The 27877-nt window shown below is 42.2% G+C and overlaps 1 protein-coding gene and 2 non-coding genes across 3 annotated transcripts; 2 read left to right on the forward strand and 1 right to left on the reverse strand.

Moving 5' to 3' along the window:
* Positions 1 to 26946, reverse strand: m1ap (meiosis 1 associated protein). Its single transcript, XM_029455088.1, has 11 exons — positions 26683 to 26946; positions 26369 to 26566; positions 23460 to 23631; positions 6100 to 6255; positions 5835 to 5994; positions 2520 to 2661; positions 1972 to 2035; positions 1721 to 1863; positions 997 to 1112; positions 787 to 865; positions 1 to 222 (listed from the first exon to the last, which is right to left on the reverse strand). The coding sequence occupies exons 1-11, from the start codon at positions 26944 to 26946 to the stop codon at positions 1 to 3; spliced, it is 1716 nt and encodes a 571-aa protein (XP_029310948.1).
* On the forward strand, positions 17231 to 17302 carry trnaa-cgc (transfer RNA alanine (anticodon CGC)). Its single transcript has one exon. It is a non-coding gene; the product is annotated as a tRNA-Ala (tRNA).
* On the forward strand, positions 17722 to 17793 carry trnaa-ugc (transfer RNA alanine (anticodon UGC)). Its single transcript has one exon. It is a non-coding gene; the product is annotated as a tRNA-Ala (tRNA).
* Positions 26947 to 27877: the final 931 nt, after the last annotated feature.

A 27877-nucleotide genomic window follows, 5' to 3' on the forward strand; every position in this document is an offset into this window, starting at 1 on the left:
TCACTGTGTTATTATGGAGTCATCATCACCGTTGTCTTCCTCCTGTCGAGAAGGGGCCGGGGCCCGACGGCTTCCATTGCTGCTGCTGAGGAGCTTCAGAGCCGGACGAGAGGCCTTAGCAGGAGGAAGTCCCAGGGAGGAGGAGGAGGAGGTCGAGGGCAGGGGAGCCACAGTGGCTCGGACCCTGCTGTTCATTCCCAGCTGGCGACCCTGATTTTGTGGCTGAGTGGAGACGACACGCAGCCTTTATGTTTCAAGGTAAAGTTTTGAAAAACATTTGATCAATGCTGCTTTGAATGATATTCAAACAACTAAATATATATTGGTATCTTTGGAATAATAGAGTGCTGCAGGAATGAGTCCTGAAACCCTGAAGTGAGTCAGAATTATGCACTTCTGAACCCTTTCTTTATGGGTTTTGGCACGATGCCTGTGATAAGGTCTGTGGTAAACACGCGCTTAAGAGATTTTCATGTTTTGTTCTTTGACTTTGAAACACATCAGTAAATAAAGTGAATTTTGAAGCTTTAACATGTCTTGAAAAGGCAGTTGCCGACAAGTGTCTAAATGAGACTTCCGAACATCATCATGTGAAGTTATATTTATAGCGTTAGCTTTTTACACCTGGCAATTTATGCTCTCTATGCTTGTTTGTTAAAGTCCGTCCATGGATTGATAAGCACCCTGCACACAACCTTAATAAGGTCGTCAAATTGCTGTTGACTCATATTATGAACTTCCCTCATCTGCACATCATGACCTTTGCCATGAAGCTGCTGTGTTTACCTGCCGCTGTCTGCTGGCTGAGGCTTTAGGGCCCTCTAGTGGTTGACACTGGTCCCTGTGGGCTTCTCCTTTCTGCAGCCTGGTATCAACAATCATCATCATGTCATCATTGACCTCGACATCCATTACATCCAGATAATCCCACTGGTCTAAAATGATCACAAGGGCTACACAGATGTATTTGCATCATATTTTCATCACCTGTCTGACCTGTACGGGTATCGAGGCTGTGAGAGCAGACCTCTGCTCCTCAGGTGCTGGTACAGGTTACTGCTCACAGAGAGAGGGTTGAACACACACTCCTCATCCAGCTGAGTGAGACAACCCTGACACACAACAAACCTCCTTTGAATGTCTGAACTTTGTGGACTTTGAAAATGTGTAACGTTCAAAAACAACGTATTTCATTGCTCCCCTGCTTGCTGCACACAGATGGAGGCACGCACTGACAAGCTATATTCATTAAAGAAAAGTGCATTTAATTGTTTAATCTGATGAATCCCTTTATTCCAATATGTCGACAGACATTCAAAGCTTTATTCAAAGAACCTCGATGAAAGCTTTAAATGTCCAAGAAAGTTGGTTAACAATAATATAGATTTGTGGAGATATGATAGTGTTTTCTATCAAATTAATTGTTTTATTAGTTATTCTGATATATAAAGTATTTGTATAAGTTTACATGAATTTGTCTTCATAACTGTATAAATGTGAACATCTATCTCTATGACTTTCTGTAATAGTTTCCAGCTTGCATTGTGATGACATGCTTTACATCCCGTCCACAGAGCAGGAACAGTTCTTTCATCAGCCATGTTATCAACTCCTGGTATCCGTGAACACATCGCTGATTCAAATCTTTCTATTTCTTTTGGGTTCTGGATACGTCTGTCTACTTCTGTCATTTGTTTAGAAGGAACAAAGGTGAACTAACCTGAACAGTGTGCATGGCGTCAGGTGAAGGCTGCTGAGTGGAGACAGGCAGGGAGCAGGGCAGCAGCAACTCTCTGCAGACGACAGGCTTCAGGAGGAAGGAGAGAGACGGGGATGGCTGCAGGACGTAGTGAGAATACACACCTGTGTTGTACACACACACACGGGGCATATGAGTGCACTCATGAGGACTGATAAATTCACAACATCTCTCTTACACACACACACACACACACACACGGACGGACGGACCTGAGCCTCCAGCTGCAGACCTCTGTGCGGGCTCCACCTGCAGCAGCAGGAACAGGTCCCGACTCTGGAAGAAGGAAAAAATCTCATCAAACACTGATATGCATTTGTATTGTGCTCAGAGGACTATTGAAATGGAAGATAAAGAGTGGTGGCTCAACATATCTGCTGTTTCACCACTAATACAGCAAATAAACTACGATTTAAGATCAATCATAGACTACAGACATACGCAATAACATGAACGTTTTGTAATAAGAGCAAGATTACACAAGGCACACATGTTTACTGGAATGTGTATATATTCACATGTTCTGGAAAGATATTCTTAAAGAAATCAATGACCTCATTGGACAAACAGTGAACGTTTCTCCTTCATCCCTGCATTGGTAAAGATATTACACAAAATATTCCTCCAAATCCATTACAACCTGTTCTGTGCTAGCATTGTATTAAAGCTAATGCTTTGAATGAATAAGATGAAAAGGCAAAGATCTGGTTGAGTCTAAAATGTGTAATATGCACAGAAAAGGGTAACAAACAGTGAGCACCCTGAGCGTGTGGCAGAGAGCGTGGAACAAGTTGTGGTTGCTCTCCATTTCATCCCAGTCCAGCTGCCAGCAGGTGGTGGGGCGGATCACCAGCGGCAGGCCGTACAACACACTCTCACACACTCCGTCTGCTCGCAGTGTCCTAAAACACACACAACCTTGGTTAGCATGCGGACGTAAAATGAAGGACACACACTTTCCTTTTCTGTCTCCAATCAAAGGAAGTGTAGCGTAAAACCTTTAATGTCAAAGCAGACGTCATCTAACTTCTCTAACACACACACACACACACACACACACACACACACACACACACACACACACACACACACACACACACACACATCCACACACACACACACACACACACACATCCACACACACACACATCATGAGCAGAGAGACACAGAATGACATCATCCCTGCCTGGATGATTTAGTTAGCAGTGTGACCGTCGTCCTCCAGCTTCATTTAAATGTCACTGCTGTAAATCATGACTCCTCAGTATGTAAAGCACACACGCAGAGCACAATAACATTCGGACTGACCGGTATACACACACACACACACACACACACACCTAGTGCAGCTCCTGCAGATGTAAAATGAATGCAAATTAGGGAAGAGGAAGAAACAGTTCACCTTGGTTCGGCCTTAATGTTCGCTTTCTATCATCAGTGTGTGCACAAGCAGCACTCGCCTGTTTGTGTGTGTGTATTTTATAGGGAATGATTTCAACTTTAGAACTATTTATACCAAAACATGTATAAGCCAGTTGTCTCCCACTGATCAGCCAGTAGTACATGAGTTGTTTATCTATTTGAAACCGTGTCAGTATAGATCGTGTGCATGTGACGTCACGCTTACGTCCCAACCCGTAAATCAGCCATGTTGGATGATATACACAACCAAGACTGCGGCCGTTCACGTGTGAGTTGCTGCAACGCTTCGTAATTTTCTTTGTATTTAAACGTCTAAGATTGAAAGAAAATGCCAACCGTGTGCGCAGTGTATAATTGTGGTCATAACGCTTTAGATTTCCTAAAATCATCAAAAACAACGATCCACAAAAGAGGGATGAAGTGCTGTCTACCGAACGCCGTCAGCTGGTTTAGCAACATAACTCGTGAGGATTTAACAGAAGAAAAAGCACAATTCACCCGTGTGTGGCGTCCACTTTATATCTGGTAAGAGCTCGTGCTAAAGCTATGTTTTCAATGTTTACGTTAAACATTTGTGCTTATGATATACCCGAACACTGTAAGACCTTACTTCTCCATATCGCTGACTGGTAAATAAGGCACTTTCTTTACATGTGATGGCAGCCATTTGCATCTTTTCTTCTGTGCATGTTTTTGTTTGGCTTATTCTTGAGCCTACTTCACTTGCGAAAAGCAAAGCACCAATGTGAGAACATGCTTCGCTTAATCCAAGCCATACAATCACAGTGTGCGAGGATAACATCGCCTCTCTTCTCACTCACAAACCACGGCTTGAGCGGTGTATCTCGAGCTCTTGAGAGTGATTTACACGGGCATGGACGAGCACCCTGTCATCTTTCACTGGGTTTGGTAAGAAGACTACCAACCCAGCCAGAAACAAAGACATTATAAGCATCTAAGCTCTTGTATGCCTTCATTTGTGCGTTGGTTTCCCACGACGTTTGTAGCACAAGGTAGTTCAAATTTGGACTTTTTCCTCTGAATCTTGGCTTTGCAGAGGACTCCAGAGAGTCACAATACTTTGAAGAAGTCGGAGTTGTATTGCTGTTGTTGTTCGCTTTAGACGCCATTGTCGATTTGTATATCAACCAACATGGTGTCGCACGCATACGTCACACAGTTTTGTTACGTGTTTGCACACTACCTATTGTGGCAGGCTCTCATTCTTTGGTACTTGTTGTTTTTTCCCTTTCCTCCATTCATTTGAGCTGAACGTCACAACCCCCCTGAGCTAATTGGAGTTTATTCAGATCACCTGTTGGATCCTAATTAAGAATGAGGAAGCAGCGTGGTGCATTTCCCCTCTTGGCCAATCAGACGTCCTAAAAGAGAGGAGGAGAGCGTCACACGCAGGTTATTCTGATGCTTCTTTTACTTAATGCTGAACTCATTGCAGCAAATGCTGTCAGACAGAAACGTTGGTCTTTTGGGACTTCTTTGCTTTCTTAACTTTTGTTAGATTTTTGAGCATCCTGACACTACGGACACTGTATATATTGTTTACCACTGTGAGCATGTCCCAGTGTTCCTACTATATGAGAATAAAAACATTTCCTCACAAACTAGTTAAGGAAACTTCTTGACTCGTGTTTAAGCTCGGAGCAAAGGTTCTGCCCAACTCCAGTTGTTCTGAGTGTTTTCCAGCGTCAGAGCAGAACAAAGCCGACTCTGATGTGACTGCAGAGTTTCACTAATAATCAAATATTCCACTACTCCCTGCTGTGAGAATGGAGCCATTCATAGACGGGCACGGTTTTACTGGACACATTACAGACATGGCTGATGGCGCACACACACACACACACACACACACACACACACACACACACACACACACACACACACACACACACACACACGCTTCATCGCTCCCTCTCTCCAATAACGAAGCGTGGATGTGACAGATAGTAAAGACAGACTTCATATCTGAAATAAAACTTTAAGTATGTCTTTTCATTGGTATTTAAAGTCATGTAAAACTCAATAAATCACAGACACAATATACCTCCGACATGAGTCCCATCCCAATGACAGTGTTACGCCGTTTAGAAATCAAACAGAATCGATATAAATAAATTCTAAATGACAAAAATAGTTAAAGAATTAACAAGGAAAAGACAAAGAAACATCAAAAATAAATAATAAGTTAGTGGTAAGAAAGATAGACAAAAGTTAAATACATATATAAATACAAATAGATAAATAAAACTAAACTATACATATTTTGGGGTCAGTAGTACAAAACACAGTATCAGGTGTGTCCATATGTTAAAAATGGTTGTCATGTAGCGTAACATTTTTGAGCACAGTCTCTTCTAGAACAGCTAATCTCCAATTTCAAATGATGTAAAAGGTCATATTTCTATTTTTTCATTCATGTTACTTTCTTTGCAACACACTTCTGAACTCTTAGCAGCCTGTGACTTGAATCTCTTTCAGCTGGTTGTGTGAAAAGGAGATGCATATTTCAGCACTAGCATTGTGTTACTGCTTCTAAGTGAAGCTCAATAGATCTGAGTTGAAAGCGACAGACTGACTTTTTAATGCACCTGTCTTTAGTAAGCCCTCCCGTCGCTGCAGCCCCGTCTCTTACTTGATTACTTTCAGTCTCCGTGGCGGTTGGCTCTGATTGGCTGATCCCTTAGTGACAGGCAGGAAGTCCCGGATGCTCTCGGTCATCACTCCCAGGTTGGGGTTCAGGGGGATGAGAGCGGGGCTTATCAGACGCTCCTGCATGTCACACTTCACACACACTACACAGATGGCACATGTCATAATAAAGCTGATTAAAATAAATCATGTATTATTGTGACATGCCATCTGTTTCTCTACGATCAGTCTGCGTGCAGGAACTGCACCTGGAGTGGGATCGTGCGGGGGGCTGGGCAGCAGGAGGTGGAGGTGCTCTCTGTCTCCTCCCTGCTCTTGAAGCCACGCCTTCAACACCGTCTCCATGGCGAACACGCTGTTTTCCACCCGCTGCAGGTCGACCTCCGTCCCCAACATCAGAGAGTCTGAAGGACACAGAAGCATCAATGTTTGGATGAAGTTGGACTCTGTTAGACAGTTTGACTTGTCACAGCAGGAAGAGGACATATGGACACATAACGATGGCTCTGCATGCATAATACAGGAACCTGAACTCTAATCAGCCATATTCATTCCACTGTTTACACCGTGGGTGACGCACTGTTTTACTCTGTATATATATATTTAATGCATGTAATCCTTTTGTTATACTGTCTACATATTTATCACCCAAAATGTTCATTGCCAACAACTTCATGTGATAATAAAGAAGTCAAAATTAAACTTGTTGTTTTAACACCGCATGTTGTTTTCTAAAGTCATGTTTCACACAGACATCAGTTGCTGAAGTACATCACAGGGACAAATCAACCACCTCCATCTATGACCACTAGGTGGAAGCAAAATCCAATAAAGTAAATTCCCAGTCTGGCCTCTGTGACCGGACAGATGCTGAAGCCTCTTAGACCTTAGTGTCATCTGAGGGCTTTACTGTCTCTGGATCATCCAAAAACCTTCTTAAGCTCGACTGGATGAGAAGGCCTGGCACTGATTTCCTAAGGGGAAGAAGTAGGGCTTCATTTGTGAATGTAAATCTGTCTCCTCTCATTTTCTGTGCGTACTTTACACATCACGCCACAGGACAGAAAGCAGCAGCACCGCTCTCTTCTCTTTGCACGCTGATTTCCACTTACAGAAGAGAGACCCTGTAGACGCTCTGCTGTCATCCCCTAATGTCCATTTATTATTGCAAACTAGACACACACCTTACACAAAGCCCCTCTTCTCCTCTCCCCTCTATCTGGTGTTTAATAGTTAATGAGCCATCAGGAGATAACTAATGGAGAGGATCAGGAGGCTACAGATAGAGGAGGAGAACGAGAAGATGGATGAAGAATAGACAAAGTATTTAAACTCTCTCTGCCAGGAACTTTTAGAATGAAAATTATAAACTTTAAATTCCTAGAATAAAATATGCCATTGCTTCTTTCATCTGTCAGAGGATGCTAAAGTATGCACGCTATTTTTAGTTCTGGGCCAAAGTTTCCGAAAGTGCTTTATCCAGAAATAAGTCCTCCACCGGGGGGAGAGAGTCGTGTTTGTGAGGCTTTTGCTGATGAGGGGAGGAGGGAAGGAAGAGAGAAGACTAAGAGGGTAACAAAGCTTGTACTAATGGCACATCTGCTTTACAAGTTCTCCTTTTACGTGTCAAAAAAGCATACTGTTAAGTCAAGATACTTGGCTTTGAGTTCTGACACATGCCACATAGCTCTTGCTCTTACAGTATTAGGGATTAAAGAACTGGTGGGAATTCTCTGATACTTGGGATCAACAGTAAAAAAGAAAAAGACCCTGCTGTATACCAGCCTCACTGAGTGAAGACAAAGAGAGTAAAGAAGGAAGAAAGAGGAGGGAGGAGACCGGATCAATTCCTATTAACACAAAACCGATAGAAAAGAGGGAAGGGGTCTTACAAGGACATGTACAGTCAGAGCAGAGTCAGCACAGTCGAACAAGTGATGTGTTCTTGTAATGCAGAGATAAGAGAAACATCCTTGACAGAACAACAGAGACAGAGGGAAGCGGGTTGAAATAAATCAATCACCATTCCCTCCAATAATGTCTCTCTGGGGAGTGGGAATGTAGAGAGAGAGGGATAGTGGAGAGGGAGAAATATTGAAGTTGGTGTAGAGAAAAGAAAGGAAGAAAGCATCAATTACGCTGAGAGAGAGAGAGAGAGAGAGAGAGCAGGAGGAAGCAGGAGAAAGGCTGAGATAGGAAGAGATGGGTGGGTGGGTGGGTGAGGGATGAAATGCTTTTAATTAGACCACAGTGTGTATCTGTGTGTGTTAGTGTGTGAGAGTAGACACACTGAGAAAATGAGGTGTGTTGCTTCTCACAGCAGCAGTATAAATAACTGAAGACAGTCCATCTTATGTGTGCATGTCCACAGAGCAGTGCGTTCCTGACAGAGGGAGATATGGGTGAGAGTAGTTAACCTCGACGAGCTCAGTGAGACAGCAAGTAGCAGAAGTGTTGCGATGCTGTCTGCGTCTCTCCAGCAGGCTTATCTGACTCCACGAGGAATGTGTTTACTCTGCTAAATCCTCCCGCAGATGTCTCCTTCTCAATCTTTGCTGAGTTCATTAAGTGTGTGATAACTGTCTGCAAGATTTAAAATAATAAAATCAATCCTGTGTGATCATTCGTCTCCCCCCTCATGGTCTATATCTGTCTTTCCGTTCTCTGGTATAATAAGAGATTAAGAAACTATTAAACGCCTGAGTCAGACCAAGTGACCCGTCCCTCTGACCTACAAGTCTCATTAGCATGTCCTCTGTGTGTGCGTGTGTGTGTGTGTGTGTGTACGCGAGAGGACGTGTGCTGAGGTAAGGATGCAGGGTGTCAGCTGGAGCTCATTAAGTGTGTGTGTATGTGTTGTAGATTCATAAGTACTCACGACTCACGTTTGACTGAAATATAAATGGAGATTAATTTACACATAAAAAACACATTAGCATACCATCGCAGGTTTAAGAGTGTGTGTGTGTGTGTGTGTGTGTGTGGGGGGGGGGGGGGGGGGTATATCCTCTTTAACCACAAGCTGCACTAGAAACCTCTTCACCACAGGAGTATTGAATATATACACTTTGCCCAGCAACACAACAGTGTTCAATAATGTATTTTGATCATCTTATAAAACACTGAATAATACTGAGAGGAGATATCAGTAAAAGGATTTTCTTGTCAGGTAACCAGCCTGCTGCCAAAAGGATGCAACAGCTGGACAACGCCAAAATAAAAGCATGATGCCTTCATCCAGTTTGGATCTTAATGGCAGGAAATTAGCTCCTGTTGCTGACTCATCACATCCCTGGAAACACACATCCTTTAAAGGACGGCTGACGACTTCACATTAGCATCTCTTCTCTGTCTCCACCTGTCTAACGATCTGAGAGCGTTTCCTGCCCAGATGACTCGTTTATGATTCCATATGTTGAGTGATGCACACGGAAGGACATACAACCATTTGAACATTATAGCTTTAGCTGACACCTTAGTGGTGCTGGGTGGCTGCTCAATCAATACTATTTGGAAAGGGCAAACACATTTGTGATTCACACACACACACACACACACACACACACACACACACACACACACACACACACACACACACACACACACACACAAACAAACGCAAATAACCTTAAAACACAATTGATTAGATGACATTGTTTTTTTTTGTTAAATAAAAGACTGATTAGTGTTTTCAGCAACGGTTGGGCTATTTTTCTCACCTTTGCCAATGTTCAAGTCACTTTTAATTTGAAAGTCGCCTGTGGGGAACATATCTGTAAGGATATATCTGAATTAAAAATTGTGTTCAGGTGATTTTCATCAATGTACTTGTCGTCAGTCGTGGATGTCTTTGGAAAGGTGATCTCCAAAGACCTCAGGGAATCATGACCAGATATTATTTTTGCTTCGCATGTTGGTAATAAAATCTGGGGAGATAACTACTCCTCTCTCTCTTCTTCATATTCACCATCTCTGTGACATTTCTTTTCCCGACCCCCACCTCTCCCTGTCCGCCCCTGGCCCACGCCCAGTAATGGCTCCTTTTACTCTGTGCATTAGGAAGAGTGCATTGTCCTCCTCATGACCATGGAGCAATACAACAGAAGCTTTTGTGGGGAAATTAGTGACGGAGTGAGCTGATGTATTACCAGAAGACGAAGCAGAGCACTCGTCTACAACAACAGTCAGATATGGATCCGCTTTACCAGGTGCAGATAATGGACACTGTGCCGTGTAATGAAGGGAAACTTCATGGAAGCTTTTAACCATCATATTGTCACTTAAAGAACATTATCAGACAAATGTACTCAAAGTATAAAAAGTATTTGTTTGTCAGAATGGGACCTGTAAGTGTTGTATCCTTGTATTACTATCATGATTGCATGCAGACAGAACTTTAATGTTATGCGTTATAGACTTTTAGAAAATCACTCTTAATTCACGCTTATTATGTAAAACATATCCTACTTTGTCATGATCTTGGTTTTCTGTTTCCTGTTTCACTCCCTCTTGTGTCATGTCTTGTTTTACTTCTTGTCCTTGTGTTTTTTCCCTCCTCCTGTGATTGTTGATTTGTTCCTCCTGTGTCCATTCTCCCTGGTCTTGTGTCTTTCTCCCCCAGCCGTGTCTCGTTCCCCTCATTAGTTTCTGTGTATATATATCCCTGTCTGTTTCATTGCTCCTTGTCTGTTCGTCAGTGATGTTACCTCGTGCCTACCTCGTGCCTACCTCGTGCCTACCTCGTGCCTACCTCGTGCCTACCTCGTGCCTACCTCGTGCCTACCTCGTGCCTACCTCGTGCCTACCTCGTGCCTACCTCTCGTGCCTACCTCTCGTGCCTACCTCTGATTGGTTTTTGTTACTTTGGATTTTTGTACTTTGGATTCAGCTTTGTTTTATTAAAGGCTCGCTTTTTGTTATATCATCGTCTGTTACTGCATTTGGGTCCTCACCTGTACCAAATCGTAACATACTTGCCATCAAAGTGTCAATTAGCAATGGGGCTGAGGAATAAGCATCTCCCGACACAAACTTTAAATGTGTACATAAACATGAAGGAAGCGTTGATGAATGTCTGTCTGTGGAATTTCCCTCTGTCATCCATAATTACAGCGACAGACCGACATTGACGGCACACTCTCTGTCCTTGTCTGTCAGAGTGTGTGCGAGCATTAATGATGACTAGCTCATTGATGTAGTTTGAGACTGTGACAAATAGGACATTGATCATCTGGTCTGAAACACTCACTGAAACTCACTCGACACACCAGCGGCTGTGTGACCTAATTGCCTTGCAGTCGCTTGTGATAAAACTATGCGTACGGTCATGGGGACAATTAAAGCAGATGGACACTTGCAAAGGACACGAGGACGAGGGGGCGACAACAGCTCTGTAATCTGGCTCATCACTGAGGACGAAGAAGAAGAGAAGAGAGGAGAAAAGAGATATGGTGACAAATACTTTAGAGAAGGTCAAGAGCGAGGAAACCCTTTTATGACGGCTCATTAGACAGATACGGTGCCACACTCTTGTGAGGTGGTGTTTTGATTCTGTTCATATGGAAGTGGATGCTAAATGAATAAATCCTGTTAGAGTGAGCTCGACCAGCAGACGGAGAGAAGCAAAGGGATGGCAGGAGATCAACTGCCTGGTTTCAAGCAGAATGTGGGAATAGGAGAGGGTTAGATGGGAGAGATGGACACGTAGACTCAGAGGATGGCAGCGGGATGACTTCTTTGAAGCGCTTTGAAGAAGACAGAGGATGAGAGGAGCCCTGCAGACAGTCTTCATGGAGGCAAGAGAGGAGAGCCGCAAAGACAGATGACGTATTGAGTATGAAAATAGTTTATCAATGGTTGTATTGAATTTTTTTTATAAATATAGCTGGGATTGAATTAACAAAAGCTCACTGTCATAGTGACTCCCAAGCATTTCTGAAAGAAGAAAAGAAAGCAGACAAGGAGGAAAAATGATGGCAACAGAGCAGACCTTCAGTGTAAAAGAGGACGGAGAGATGAGAGAGGAAAGCAAATAACAAACCTCTCAAAGGAGAAGAAGAATTACCTTGTTTGCCTTAAGTGGCTTGAAAGCCAAGATGAGAGAGACACAGTCGATCTGTTTATGCTCAAATACAGATAAAGAAGACCGGAAGAGAGACAGACACGCACAAGGAGCAGGGATTTTGTCCTCTTAGAGAAATGGAGAGATGGTAGAAAAGAGGAACTGGGATGAAAACGGAGGAGGAAGCAAGAGCTGGTAAATTAGTGTGAAACGAGCAAAGAGTGAGAAGAGAAAGTGTCTCATTGCAGATGTGATTCAGAGAGTGATATTTGGAAGGCAGAGACGGGAGATTAACTCATGTTGTATAGATAACAAGAGTTTACTCATTCCGGTGCTCGTTAAGACACAAACAAACCTCAGGCAGATGAAACAAATTATAAATTGAGACTTTAATTGCTGTTTTGTGACGATAAGACAATGCTGCCATTTTGTATTTTTCAGAAGTAAAAGCCCAGAAGTGAAAACATTAAACATTAATGTATGTGTACTAATTAAACACAGCGGTGTGTCTGTGTGAACGGCAAGATCGGTCTGTCGGTTCGTTGGTCTGATGAAGAGAGAGGAGGAGAATGAAGTAAAGAAGAGTAATAACTCTCTGTGGGTGTTTAATCGCTGTGGATCACTCCCTTCCTTTTTTATTTATTTCTCTGCTCTCTACTGAAGATGGTGATACATGTTCTAAGTCCGATCTGAATAGTTTTTCTATCCTGTGTTTGAGTACAAGTGACAAAAGGGAGTTTTTGTTTGTTGTTGTAATACCAATTGTGGCCACAAGAGGCTAAAGTGCACCGTTACCACATGTTCTAAATTGGACTAAAGAAAGACAAGACAAATATTACAGAACTTGCTAACACACAGAATATGCACTTTGTGTTTAGAGTACATGGAGAAATTCAAAATTCAAACATAAAAGCTTTGAACATGGGGGTCGTGGTGCACTTCAGCCTCTTGTGGATGAAATGAGTATTACAACAACAAATACTTGACTTAAGTTTTTTCACCTGGCAAAACTTTTTTTTTTAAACCTGTTTTTAAGTCATAAACACAGAAGAGGAAACTGTTTAGATCACCAGATTTCTTGCCTCTCAGGATGTTTGAGCTCACTCTCTCTCGCTCTATCTTCAACCAAACATCTGCTGTTCTGAGAGACAGAAAGGGTTAAGTGAAACGGCTCCTTTGGGCTGCAAAGTATGTATCTTCAAACCACGACAGGAAGACTCCACCCTTTAATGTATCAGCTGCTTGATACCGCCTTTTAAGTTTTCCGTTATGAATCTCTTTAAGATTTGTCGTGACCTTTTGGAAAGTTGGGCTGAAAGCAGTTAAACAGTAAAAGATTCATATGGAGATAGATTCAGTTTTTAGGAGGAGTTAGATAAAGAATATTGTTTGTGCGGAGCAAGCAGCCATCTCTCAGTGTGGGACTAATAGATTAGGTTCCATATCCTGGTGTGAAGAGTGATGCCAGTCTCCATCTGTACGACCACCTGCTGCTCTGCGAACGTCACACGGAGGTGCCAACAGCCTGACCTTGGCACCGTGTGTGTGTGTGTGTGTGTGTGTGTGTGTGTGTGTGTGTGTGTGTGTGTGTGTGGGAAGAGGAATAACATACTCTCCTATAATTCATGCATTTTCATGTGAAAGTAAATAATAACTTTAGAGAAATCACACATTTTATCCTAATTCCTGCTACATTCTTATTATATTATATTATTATTAGAATTTATGGCCAAATAATGTAAGTGTGCTTCCTGTCTGCGTGAACGTTTTGCAGTAGCTGTGGTTGGGTGTGTGTGTGTGTGTGTGTGCGTATGTCAGCAGGTTTGGGTGGGGTTTCCTCCCGTGCACCTCTGTGCACTTTTATCCACCACACACTAAACTGAACTAGCTGACTGCGGTGGAAAATAAACTGAAGGAAAGAGGAGAGCGACCCCGAGGATAACGACTCCAGGTGTGCGGTTGTAATCGTAGCTGACAAGGAAAAGTCTGGATAGTTGTTTTTTTTACACAGAACTAATTACACAAAAATGTAGGAATGGTGTTTATTAACATCCCACAGGAGTTGAGTTTACACTGTATGATGTAATGATCAGGTCACACGTATCATCAATAATATCCTCTATATTATATAGAATATTCTTTCTTTTTAAGGCTTTAGTTAATACAACCACAGTTGTAAGAATTCCCTCTGCAAAGGTTCTTGCTCTGCAAGGCTTTACTAATGGAGGGAAACTGAGTGGAGAAGTTTCCTCTGGGGATCGATGAAGATGCACATTATTATTGTAATGTAATACAAGAAATAAGGCTCATTCTGAGCCCTCAGGATGAAGACTTGTTTTACCCTTTTAGAAATCTTGGCTATAGGCCAGTGGATTATAATCCTCCTCTCAAGGGACACACATTTTCAGAGTCATTATTCCTGTGACTCAAAATGGATTTATGGGATGTGCTGATCCAAGTGCAACTGTGTGGGGTGTGGAAACGGCTTAAGTGTTCCGCAGGAGGCAAATAAGGAGAAGCAAAACACTCCTGAACAAAAAGAGCATTTCATATTCAAGGTGGCAGTCACAAAGATAAAGAGGCCCAGTACTGCAGGCAGTGTGACAGTTAACGTGATTACACAATGCAGAACACCCACCAGCCTGACGACATGTATACATTGTGATCTGTGTGTGTATAGACTGGAAACAGGCTCCCCTCGGTGTCTCCGTATTGTTTCGTCATTTTTTATCTTTGTGACATTAACATGCTGAACTAACAGGCTGTTAATTTCAAGCGTAAAGTGCATTTTTAAAAATATTTTGGCTTCCTAAACACGTTTCACAGCTGCAGACTGGTATGAAAGTAGCATTTTACTGAATGGAGTTTAGTTTTAATCTAAGCAGACCCATTTCTAAAGCAACACACACACACACAACTGGTTTAGTACAATACATGTAGGTTAATACATCATACATCTACGGTAATACAAGGGAGATAAAGTGAGAACAAGATAAAAGCAGAGAGGAAACTTCACAGAAGAAGTACGAGGGAGGAGAGAGCCTTGGAGACAAAAACACAGCGAAGAATTTCTCCTCCTAAAAAGAGACGTCGCAAAGAGGAGAAGGGGGGGGCGGGAAAGTAATTAAGTAGCTGGAGAGAAAAGAGAAGGGGAAGAGGAAACGTCTTCTCATCTCTCTGTTGCACTTTGATGGAGCAAGATGGATCCTGTGAAGCAGAGAATGATTGAAAGAAGAGTGGAAATGATACAGCACACACACACACACACACACACACACACACACACACACACACACACACACACACACACACTTGTACTGAAGGACACACAAGAGCTTACAATCGCTCAAAAAAACACTTGCCTGCTCAATTACATGCCAACACACACACTCCCTCTATTATCTTAGAATTAACCACGACTGTCATCTGTCCCTTGTAAAAGCTACTTATCTCTCCAAACAAACTGGACAGACAGATAGGAAGAGAAAAGAATCTGGAGGGGGAACGCTGAGCTAGTGCTGTGGGCAGTGTGAGAGGAGAGAGAGAGAGAAAGAAAAGAAGAGAGAGAGAGAGAGGATTATCCGAAGATATAATGGGCTGTAATCCTTCTCTATTGAGAGACCGATCCAAGAAACGCTGATTGGGTGTCAGTTTGAAAAAGCTTTTTGTCCGAGATATGAGTCCGCTTTTAGACGGCTTCTACCTTTAGCTCAAACGTCTCAGGCAAAACACAAAATAGCCCTGAAGATTAGCTCCTTTTTACCCCAGTAATGTGCTTTTATGAATAATTGTTTTCATTTCAAACACATGCATTTATAATATTCTTATTTTTGCTTTTAAATATGGATTTACAGTCATTTTGAACAATAGTCAGTCACCCTCACTAAACATGTGCAAGGGGAAACAATTCCTTCACGTGTGATTTTGTCAAATTGCAATAATTAGGGCTTCTCTGGTAATCATATAAAAAATAAGAATAGTTTATTCATTTTTAAGCAACTCCATATCTGATTCCATACTAAGACTACTGTAAATAGCCTTTTGCTGTGGTTGCTGATGATGCAATGTGATGATAAATGTTTTGAGTTTAAATTAAAATATATCCATCTATATATATACTGTACACATTACTTTTGAAAACCGATCAAAGGTCAGAATCCAAACGTAAATAATAATAATAATAACATAATAATAACAACAACAACAATAATGATAATGATAATAATAATAATAATAATAATACTAATAATAATAATAATAATAATAATAATAATGAGATGCCGGTTCTTTTCAAGATCTATCTCTAAATGTTCTCAATTAAAAAGCCACTTATTGTTTAAATGATTGGAAATCAGGGTGACTTAGGGGACAGACATCGACCAGTTTAAATTGAAAACTTATTACATGATAAAAGAGAGGATGTAGCTCAGCGGTAGAGCTCAATAACAGTAATTTGCGTTATAAATGTTATTGCGTGCTGAATAAGAAAAAGGAATGAGGTTCAGTGGGAACATAAAGGGGTCCTGGGTTCAGTACATTCCCCTGCTGACTGTAGTAAAGCTGTACACCTCCTGCAGGAGCACATTGTCTGAGGAGCACATTGTCTGAGGAGCCTGTGTTTGTGTTGGTGTGTGTTGAGGAAATATTGTTTACCTCAGAGCTCAGAGCTAAAGCAGAGAAGCAATGAAGGAGGTTATTGATGTGAGACAGATGGGTGGATGGATCAATGACAGTATAATACACAACCTCCACGAGCGCTGTTAGAAAAGAATAACGGCTGTCACTTGAAACCTGGATTTGGGGATTAAATATACGTGGATGGAATGACTGCGTTGTCACTTTGAGAAGCATTTGCGAACTCGGTATCTGAATGAAATGAAAGCTTTGACAAAGCTGAGAAGTGACGTGAAAAAGACTAAAACTGTTTGAATGAATATTTGTCAAAACATGATGATGAGGAAACAGTTTAGGCGTCGGACTGAAAGGGATTTACGGGGAGTTTTTAGAAGCATGCGTCATATGGATTTTCATAATACCTTATTATAAGAGAAGAGAAAAAAGGGCTCGAAACACACAAATACACAAGATTTAAATACTATGTGGAAAATAAATGAAATTCAACAGATATGTGGCCCACAAGAGAGCTTTGAACAGGCTGCAGGAAATATAATATTGCTTTTAACGGGAGCAACATCCCCTGATGTGTGATAAACTCCCACTGTGATCCATGTTTTAGCCCCACACCTCCTCTGTGGTTTCCTGACACTGTTATAGTTTATCACTTTAAAAAGATAGAAACATATGAACAGGTGTATGGAGGGGATGTAGCTCAGTGGTAGAGCGCATGCTTCGCATGTATGAGGTCCTGGGTTCAATCCCCAGCATCTCCAACTGTTTACATTTGGCTAATAACATGCTGAACAGAGAACATTACACTGACTGAGCTGCACCATGCTCATAAGTCTCTGTTGAGAACAGGAGTGTTACATCAGCTGAACATGAGCTGTTCTTAATCATTGCCTGAGCCAGTATCATTAATAAAATACCAAATGATGCTATTTTCTGGAGGAATCGTGTCACATTCCCTTACAGGAGTTCACAGCCGGTTTCTGCTGACTCATTGTGTGACGGATGTTGTGTTAACTGTACAAGCAGACACCATATAAGTCCAAACTTTTCTTATATGCTTACTGCACTACTACTGCACTATAAAGGTGCTGGATGTATAAGGAATTTTACAAACTATTCTGCTGTTGTGCTTTTATGAGGCTATATACAAATATATATATATATATTAGTGATAAATATAGGGGATGTAGCTCAGTGGTAGAGCGCATGCTTTGCATGTATGAGGTCCTGGGTTCAATCCCCAGCATCTCCATTTGATATTAAGATAAGAAATGTAATACAGTGCAAACCAAATAAGCACTCTTGATGTGAAAAGAAATACTTCAAAACGTGTCTCTGTGACTTTGCATGATGGCACTTAAAGAGGAGTTCAGAGTTTTGCCTGCTCCTTTGAAAAGACACGACAACTCTCAGACAGAGACAGAGAGAGTAATCACTGTAGCTGCTCCACACAGTGTTTGTGTACATGTCTGTCTGTCACAGTGCGTGTCCTTTTGTGCTGAAAACTTCGCGTCTTACTCCCAAAACACACGCTTCTTCTTGGAACTCATGATGAGGAAATATAACGTTTGTCTGATGTGTGTTTTAGTGAATGTCGTACATGGTGTGCCTGTGTGATGCCTGATATCCAGAAGCTGCATGGCAATGAGATGCTTGTTTACAAAATGACACTGAACAGGAACTTCCTTTGTGCAGAATAAAATGAATATCTGCCTCAGTTTAATCTCTGAGTGTCACTGTTAGCACATACTGCAGTGGCAGGTTTGTTCACTTCACTGAAGAACCACAGAACTACTTGGAATAATTACCAAACAAAAGTTTCAGTGTCACCTTTACCCCTCAATCCTCTCGGCCACTTTGGAACTGTTCAGATCTGATGGAGACTAGTTTCGGTGGTGACATCCTGGCAGGTTTGGGGACAGACTCTGCTGGAGCAAAGTTATAGCACAGATTGGGCAATATTTCACTGAGGAGACACACACACACACACACACACACACACACACACACACACACACACACACACACACACACAATGTCTGGCACCCATCCCATCTCCTTGTCCTCTATCAGGCAATGGGCCAGAGGCCATCTGCCCACCTCCTGATACTGTTATCAACACCTGTCTGTCCCTGTTCCTGCCTGATCTTCCTCTCTGTCGCTCTGATCCTCTGCTTTTGTATTCCACCCTTCATCAGCATCTGTTTGTATCTTCCTCTCCCTCTGATTCAACACAATGCTTCTCTCTGTGAAAAGACAGGCGCTGTTCCCTTCGCCCCTCTCTCTTCTGACTTCACCTCTAGCACCGCCTCTCGTCATTGAGGTCTGACCGCTGCAGGAAACGACGGCTGTAAAGCCAACAGCTGTGAAGTAACTTCATTTAATTAATTTAATCAACAGAACACGCAGAAACGGGTCAACAGAGACTTGTGTGCTAACTCTGAAAAACAAGTCACAACCTTGATCATCCTAACATCCTCTTTTGGCCAGCCTGACTTTACTTTTAAAATGCTGAATTGCATCATTTCCTCTACTTAGACCAAACTCTGACCCCAATTTCACCATGGGGAATGAGAAAAGAAAAACTCTTCTGCAGTGTCTGCTGTGGAGGAGCCACATCCCTGAGGAATGCCCAATGAAAGAATAAGCTATCACTTATAGACCTTACGTTCTGTCTGCAACAGTTATTATCTGTCTGGCTTTTATGACCCAGTATCCTACGTGTCTTCCATGTGGAAGAATGCAGTTACAACTACTAGTTTCTGCAGAAAGTGGAGACAAACAGACAGGAAATGCAGAAGTATGAGATGCAACAGCTCTTAGATCTAATATAGTACCAATGTTTAAGCATAATATGTCAAACTTGCAAATGTGTCATCAAAAAACTAGAGCTGCAACAATTAGTTGATTGACAGATCGATTGACAGGGGAGTCATTTTTCATGAACACTTTTTTGTTTTCAGCCTCTCAAATATAAAGATTAAAAGATATATTAAACTGAATATATTTTGGACTGACTAAACAAGACATTTACAGACATCAGTATGGACTTTGAGAAACAACATTTTATTTGCATTTTATAGATTAATCGATTCATCTAGAAAATATCTAATAAATCTGCAGATGAATCGATTATGAACATAATTGTTGCAGCCCTACACTGAGTTGTTTTCGCTGTCGATCCCTAAGGAACCAGTGCAACCAGTGTGGGACAACTTGTTGAATCTTCATCAGTCAACAACTTGGCTGTTCAACTGTGAGAAGGGAAACCAAAACCACCGCTGCCATAATCCTCCCCGTCTCTGTCTCACTGTGTTCCTCTCGCTCTGTGATCCATTTCTCTACGTCCCTGGTGCGTACAGAACAGGCCGGGGATTTAAGGATACACTGGCTGGATTTCAACATAAACAGGAAGCTTATCAAGGCGTCGGCCCTTAAGACACTCACACACACGTTTGTGCTTTTATACTCCTGAGCACCCCTGTTGACATAAAGCATTTCCTCGCCCCGATCCTCAACCATCACAACTACATGCATAAGCTCCTTTCACACATGCACTGCAACCCTGAAATTATCTAGACATTACCCGGAGCTGTATGTGAGAACGAAAATGTCTGAATCATTCGTCAGACAAATTCACAGGACGGCGAGAGACTCAGTTGTGCATGACCAAATTAAGAAACGGCTATGTGGCCGCGGTGTAATCCGCATCATGTTGTGCCTCCTGCACGCTCTACTCAGGCGCCACTCCTCGTCTACACCAGACAGAGTAGAACGCTTCTATCACAAACTATCTCCTGCTGAGTGCTACATGTGTGAAAGGGAAACTCCAGACAGATTCTCCGGATATATGGAGTTCATATGAGGAAACTTTGATTCTAACCTTCACCCTAAAACCAAGTCTCAACCCAAGCAGAAGTGAGGAACACCCAAAATGTCCACACTGTCCTGCTACGTCCTCAATCTCCAGGTGTAACATTGGTCCTCACGAAGACAGACAAACAAGTTCATACACACACAACAGGCCTCACAGTCACTGTCAAATATGCTGCATCTCAGCCACACACACACACACACACACACACACACACACACACACACACACACACACACACACACACACACACACACACACACACACACACACACAGAGAGTTATGTAACCCTTCTTTATACGAGACACGAGTTGTGGCCATGTTTTCTTACCATGAGATAAGTGAAAGACGATGAGAGTAAAACAATTAGTTATGACTTCAGCTCCGAGTCTCACTTTGGTACAAAAAGAAAAATGCACACTCCACCCACTTCCTATGATACCCTGCCCTCCATGGAGTGACACACACACAGAAGCCAAAATAAATAGTGTGGTGTTAAGTGAGACGTATTTGCAACAATCTCTGTCTCCCAGCACATTCCCGCCCAGCATCTGACACACATGGAGACTATTAGGATCCCACAACATGCCGGGATTCCAGAGAATTCCCAGAATAAATATTGCTTCTTAAATTTTTGCGTATTAGATTTGGCATATTAGTTACACAGTGCTTTAACAATTGAGAGAATAAACTGAAGAATTAGTCATTCAGACGTTCAGAACGCCATAGTTTATTACTCAGGTTGAGCTCCTCAGCGTCATAAATGACGCTCTGCATCTGAGTTACACCTCAACTACACGTGTCTGAACTATTGTTTAGGGTGGAGGGTGATAGGTAGCAGAAACAAAACTACTTTTAAACACAATTCATGACCTTTGCGAGCATCCAGAAAGTCTGAGTAGAACTCACACAGGCCAGACAGTTAAACTTCTTATCTGTGATTAAAGCCTGCTTCAGTTTTCAGCCAGATGAACTCTGAGGTCAATTGGAGCTCTTGAATGCAGCGCTGACCCCATTCTCCTTCCTATGTTCTCACAGAACATCATCCAACATGTTTGTGGCTTTACTGTGAGTAATGTCACAGACTGAAATACCATACAGAGTACATCAAGCCTCACATGATCGGTTTCCTTTGCACTTTGTTGTCACGCAAATACCAGAAACAGTCAATAATAAGCAGCATCCATGTTGTTTCCACATTACGACTTAAACATCATGAACACACCGAAAGCATGAGAATGATTTTTCCAACCAATGGTGACAGGACCATCGGTCTGAGCTCTCCATCGTAGTTTGTGTGTGAGTTAAAACATTTTGTATTTCTGAGGAAACTGATGGTGACAGAAAGCCCAGAAGATGCATATTTAAACTGACACTTCAGTTACACAGCAAGTACAAAAACATCCATCATCTTTATGGAACTGACTACAGAGCACCCGAAGCCGCCTACATGCTTGTACAAACAATAGCAACGTGTATGAAGATGTTGTGGTTTGCAGCCGTAATGTTTTCTCCACTGGGGAAAGAAGCATTTCCAATGAAGCAGCTTGATGTGGGACATCAGTGGTCTGGTAGCACCACTGTTGTTGACTTAATGAAGAGAGTGTGGGCTGTAGCATCAAAGAGCTGGAGACTATTATGTTTCTCACCCAGGGCTATAACACTTGGAGACACTGTGGAGGAACGCAGTAATCTCGTCCCGGGGGCCGTGCAGCAGCTGAAAGGGTGTCGGCCGCCTCACTTTCATCAAACTGTGGTAACTACACAACAATGTCTCCGAGTGTCCATTACAAACATTTCTTCTGTTCAATGTAATTGCTTCTTTTTTTAGACACTGGAGAGAGACAGGAATAAGCATCACTCATACGATGAAGACGATACATACAAAGAGCTACTGCAGGGAAACGTCCTGACTTCCATACATACAGTCAGACTGAACACACTGATGTTGAAACACAACCTCCCTGTAGTGAGCGACTCCATCAGCAGACTGCTGCTCCTGTCCCGAGCGAAACCAAAACTCATCGTTGACTTATTTTAAGTTATGTAACGCAACATTCTTATTTAGACGCACACCCATCGACTTTTCAAGTAGTTCTGCTGCCTAAAACTAACCGAGTAGTAACGTAACGTCCTTAATGCACGCCACACACGACGTCACCGGGTCCTGACCCAGCGGCCGTACGTATGTGACGAGTTGGGAGTGAGAACTGGTAAAGCACTTGACAACACTACGAACCTCAGGTACATGGTGGTCTTTGATGTCTCTATGATTCTGATGTGTGTAATTCACAATCTGCACCCCGTTTACTGTAAATAGCAGATTTATTTTATAGTTCAATGAGGAGAAGTGGAGCGAATCTATAACGCTTCACTTCAGATATGATGAAAGAACTAAGAGGGGGCGATGACAACAAACGAGGCGGGATTACATAACTGACATGATTGTGTCAGGTGAGTTAAACCTCACATCATCATTAATATCCTCGTTCAGCATCTCAAACACTTCTGAGAAAACAAAGTTGCAGTCAGTTCAGTGTTTATCACCATGGAATGAATATTTCAGATGGTGCATAAATATGTTTTAGAAGAAAGACAGCTTGTGTTCACCCCTCTCTCTTAGACTTGCTCTCATTTTTGCTCTCCTCCCTCCTCCCTCTGTGTGTTTCTCTCACTTTCTATTTCTCTCTGTCGGCTCTTTTCCCTCCCCTTCGTTTCTATCCAATCCTCACTGCACTCTCTACTTATTCAGACCGCACCGCTCGAACCTTCACGTAATTACAAAGAATGACATATCATTATGAAATTAAGTCTTTCTGAGAGGATTGGGAAATGTTTGGATTGTAGACGACTTCTATAAATTGCGACATGTGTCTCGAGTGTTGACTGTAGATCTGTGACAGTAAACTGTAAAACATGCCGTGTAATAAATGGGCCAACGCTCCACGACTCCCCTGAAGATGATTAAGAAAGCGCAGGGGGAACGTATCTGTGAAGTGAGGGGGAGTAAAGGAAATAGAGTGTGTCAGTTTGTGTTTCCTACCTTCAGTGTCAGTGTGCGTGGCTTTAGGTGAGTGGTTGTCTTGGCCCCAGTCAGCCGCACTATAGATCTGCACCACCAGGAGCCGCTTCAGTGACACCAGGTCGGCATCTTTCAGCCCCTTCTCCAACTGGCAGACAACACCCCGCCCTGGCTGGCTGGTCACCACCGTAACCTGTGAATATAGCAAAAAGAAATAGAAAATCCTATAGAATCCTATAGAAAAGTTTCTCTAATGGTGTCGTCTCCCCTTTTCTCTGTGACATTAAGCTTTTTCCATCATTGTGGTCGTTCAACAGCTCTTACACTTTTTCCTTGTAAGTGTTTGTGCAAATGTCTCCCATCAGATGGAAGAGGAGAACAAAAACACTGTTGCTCCTTCATAACAACAATAAAAACCCTCAAATGATTTTAATTTGACTATTATTGAGCCACAACTCTTTCCCAAAGGCCCACTTCTCAATCGTTACAGCCGGCCTTATGAGAGATTAACTTAGTGTTTCAAGTTGTTATAACTTCAAAAGAACAAGCCGCAGCAAAGCATTCTTTAGGTCTGACTGTTGTGTTTCTGTTGTAGCGACATGACATACAGCACATTTCTGTTCCTAAATTAAACACATGATGTAAGAACCGCTGTGCTCGTCCCAGTAAAGCAAACTTCCACCCTAACTGAAAAGAGGCGTACCATAAGTTATAATGACTCAACTCTACATTTACACTTACTGAGAAACTACGTTTTCATGAGAGAAAAAAAAGCATCTTTAACTGCCATCTTGCTCTATGATCTGTAATTGTAATGTTTCCTATGAACTGAGCTATCATTATCTCACGCGTCATGGCACCACGATGAACTAAACCAATGTAAAATGTTTTGTACTAATTCTAAGACAGGCAGTAAGACACTCAGTTAAAATAAGCACTCACTATGTCTGACGATGGAAAGAGATGCAATTAAGTTTCCTGTAGCATTTGCATGCCTAATGGGGGGAAACAGATAAACTAATGTTAGGCTGATGTTGAGCACCCCACTGAATCACATTAACAGCAGCGGTAAATGGTGATTATAAAGGGATTATTGATGGGCTGCTCTCTGCTTCCTGCAGTTTGGCCAAAAGTAGAAACTGCTGCAGGACACAGAACTACATGAATAATGCTAGAAACACACACACACACACACGCACACACACACGCACACAGAGCCATGTCTCTGCTTAGTGTTCCCTCTGTCTCCTAATGGTGCTATTCATATCTGCACACTGTAGGAAACAGTGGCTCTTAGTGTAATCATCTGTCCAGAGCTTCCTAATAAAGCTGGTTGGATTTGAGAAATCCTTGTCAACAACCCAGAGCCTTGTATCCAGAGGACATGTTCTAATTTAACAAGAAAGACAGCAACTGGCTCATTTCTGAATTGGCTCTCCATACGTCCAACGTTTAAATAGTTTTCAGTAATGACAGCTAACATTCTTCTCATGTTCTGAGATGTAATATGTTGTACTTGTGTCTCTCTGAGCCTGGAACATGTTCAAAGCTGGCCTTGATTCACATAACATAATGAATAGTTCTATTAAATGTGCTGCATCCAAGTGACAGCTTTGACCTTTTATTGATATAAATAATTCCATCTGCTGGAATTGTAATAAAGCCATGTACGAAACGAGTGGAAGCAAATTAGACACAAGGTCACAGTTTTAACATAGACTGTTCAACACTGGGAGCAACTCAAAAAACAAAAGTGGTATAATATGTAACATTTATTTCACTCATTAAAATGTCTGAAAATGATTAGACCTATGTTATTATTGTTGTTATTGTTTTGATTGAGACCCCTAGTGGCAGAAAATTACATTTTGTGAGTTTAAATAGTCGATTTACAGGAAAACTAAAACGTGAAAGCTGACAGGAGATATTCTAGCAGGAGGCACAAAACTACTGAAGCTTTACTGATGTCATTTCTACAACTCCTCCTGGACAGATGGCTCCGCAGCAGATGAATAGAGCCCATTTGCTGCATTTGAAATGTACATGAGCTGCTTTTAAGTGGACTGTCTGATATAAGACGTGTGGAGTTCTCAGTCACTAAAGTGGACCGTCCACAGAGAAGTATTTCAAGCTTTTAAAAATGCAAATAAGATTTCAAATTCAATATGTTTTTGCAGCTAAATACCCTGAATTGGGCCTGAAGAGACCTCATTTAACAGATATAAGTGGAGCATTTTCCCTACATTAGCATTAAGTAAAAAGCTTGACTACCAAAGGGGTCTATTCAGTCGGTGCTATTCTGCAGCTGAGGAGATCCTCCTTCATAACGGATGTTTTAATAAATTGGTAAAACTAATGATAGAATAAGAGGGGATGTAGCTCAGTAGAAGAGCACATGCTTTGCATGTATGAAGGACTGGGTTCAATCCCCAGCATCAAGGATTCAGAAGTTGATCACTTTGCCTCATTGTTGAAGGATTTGAATCCCCTGTGACTAACTACAAAAGAGGAGGTCTAGAGAGAGGATTTGCCTAACTGCCCCTCCCTGCTTCCTTACAGATCGTGGTGAAGAACATAAAGGGAGATTATTCAGTTTGATCGTGCCTAACTTTAGTGGATCATAACATATCGGGCATGGAATTAATCTGCAGATATTCTGGTTTGATATGAGACCAGAGTTTTCTATGGCGGTCAAAATGTCGTCTGCAACAGAGTCAAGCTTGTTTTTTAATGGAAAGTGAGGGGATGTAGCTCAGTGGTAGAGCGCATGCTTTGCCTGTATGAGGTCATGGGTTCATGGTCAGAGTTAAAGCGGTACACTGAAGTGATGAAGTACAGCTTTCAGACATAAAATGACTTACCAACAATGTGTGATTATAGAAAATAAATAGTTTTCTTGTTGTGCATATAGAGGGTGTATCTCTGCTCACCTCCACAGATATATTGTTGCTGGCCTGGCTGCCAGTGTTGGTGTGTCTGATGTACTGTTTAAACTGCTGCAGACTGTCAAGCACTGCCTGACGCAGCAGCTCGCCTCCTCTGGCTGCTCCTCTGACACAACCTTCACCTGGAATAGTCCTCAGCTCCTCGACACAGGAACGCAGCCGCGCCAGGTTACCACCAACCTGCTACAAATAGAGAGGGACAGAAGAACAAGGAATAACGTGGGTGACAGAAAGCATCAAAGAGGGAGAGGGGTGCGAGAGGAGGAACAAGAAAACGCAATAAGAACACTTCATCTCACCACAAGGGGCAGTAGACATTCCTGCTGCCTGCTGACAGCGTACAGGCTGAGCAGCGGTATCCGACAGGGTCCATCCAGACTACAGGCCAGGGACAGGAAGTTCTCCAGAGCGTCACAGAGCACCGCGCAGGTTTGGGACCACCAGGGTGGCAGCGCCTCCACGATCAGGACCCTGGCTGGTTGCCGCGGAAACGAGGAGGACCAGTAAACCAGGTTCCCAGAGTTGGAGAAACCCGCTGGCCTCTTTCTGCTGTCCATGGACATCTAAACGCAACACACACAATATACTACAGCGTTCAACAACAAAGAAGAGAAGGAAGAGAAAACATTTCATCCCAATGATTCAGATTACTTCATTGTTCATTAGATTTGCATAAAATGGAAATTTGTCTTTGGCACTGACATTTAAGACAACAGACAATTATGCATCTAAAAAAAGCGATGATGTTCATGATCTATTCTGCATCCAAGGTTTCCTTTTACATGTCATGTTTTGAGCTGAAATTGACATCAAGTCCTAATTTTGCATGTAACAACGCAGCCCCCCCCCTCATCGAGCAGCAAATCTCTCTAATCTAGGAGACCAAGTAATTACCAAAATGACCAAAAAACATAGACATAATTACAAACCCTGTAATGATAATCAGCCCATGCCGTCAACAACATTGTAAATAGAACACGAATAAATAGGATATGATGAAGATGGAGAATTATGTAAGAATCTAGGTTATAAATGGTTCTGTTTTCACATAACTCGGGGCTTTTCCTGACTTCTGAGGAGGCTAAAGTAACTACTAAATTAGGTTTTTGTGCAATAATGACTGAAAGGCAGCCGTTTCATTTCATTTAAACTTTGAGGATCCGTTTGGAGACCAGAAAGTTATAGTAGAGCGACGCCATTAGGCATATGCAAAGCAGACAACATATTTTTGCCATCCCGGGTGCAGAAACGTGGTCATGTTCCCTCAGAGTTTATTATATTTTATTATGCACAGAAGGTTCTAACTTTGGGGTAAACGAATAAAGATTGTTAACTCGTTGTTCATAGCATCTGAACTATTAAGGACATTGCAACTAAATGATAAACCCTGGCAGTAGTGCTGTCAAAAGTCTTACACTGTGATGATGCAAGGATTAGACTATAACAGAAACAGAAACTAATGATCCCTGTGGGGAAAAATGGGTCATTACAGCA

The sequence above is a fragment of the Cottoperca gobio genome, chromosome 18 (genome assembly GCF_900634415.1).
Source record: "Cottoperca gobio chromosome 18, fCotGob3.1, whole genome shotgun sequence".
Lineage (NCBI taxonomy): Eukaryota > Metazoa > Chordata > Actinopteri > Perciformes > Bovichtidae > Cottoperca > Cottoperca gobio.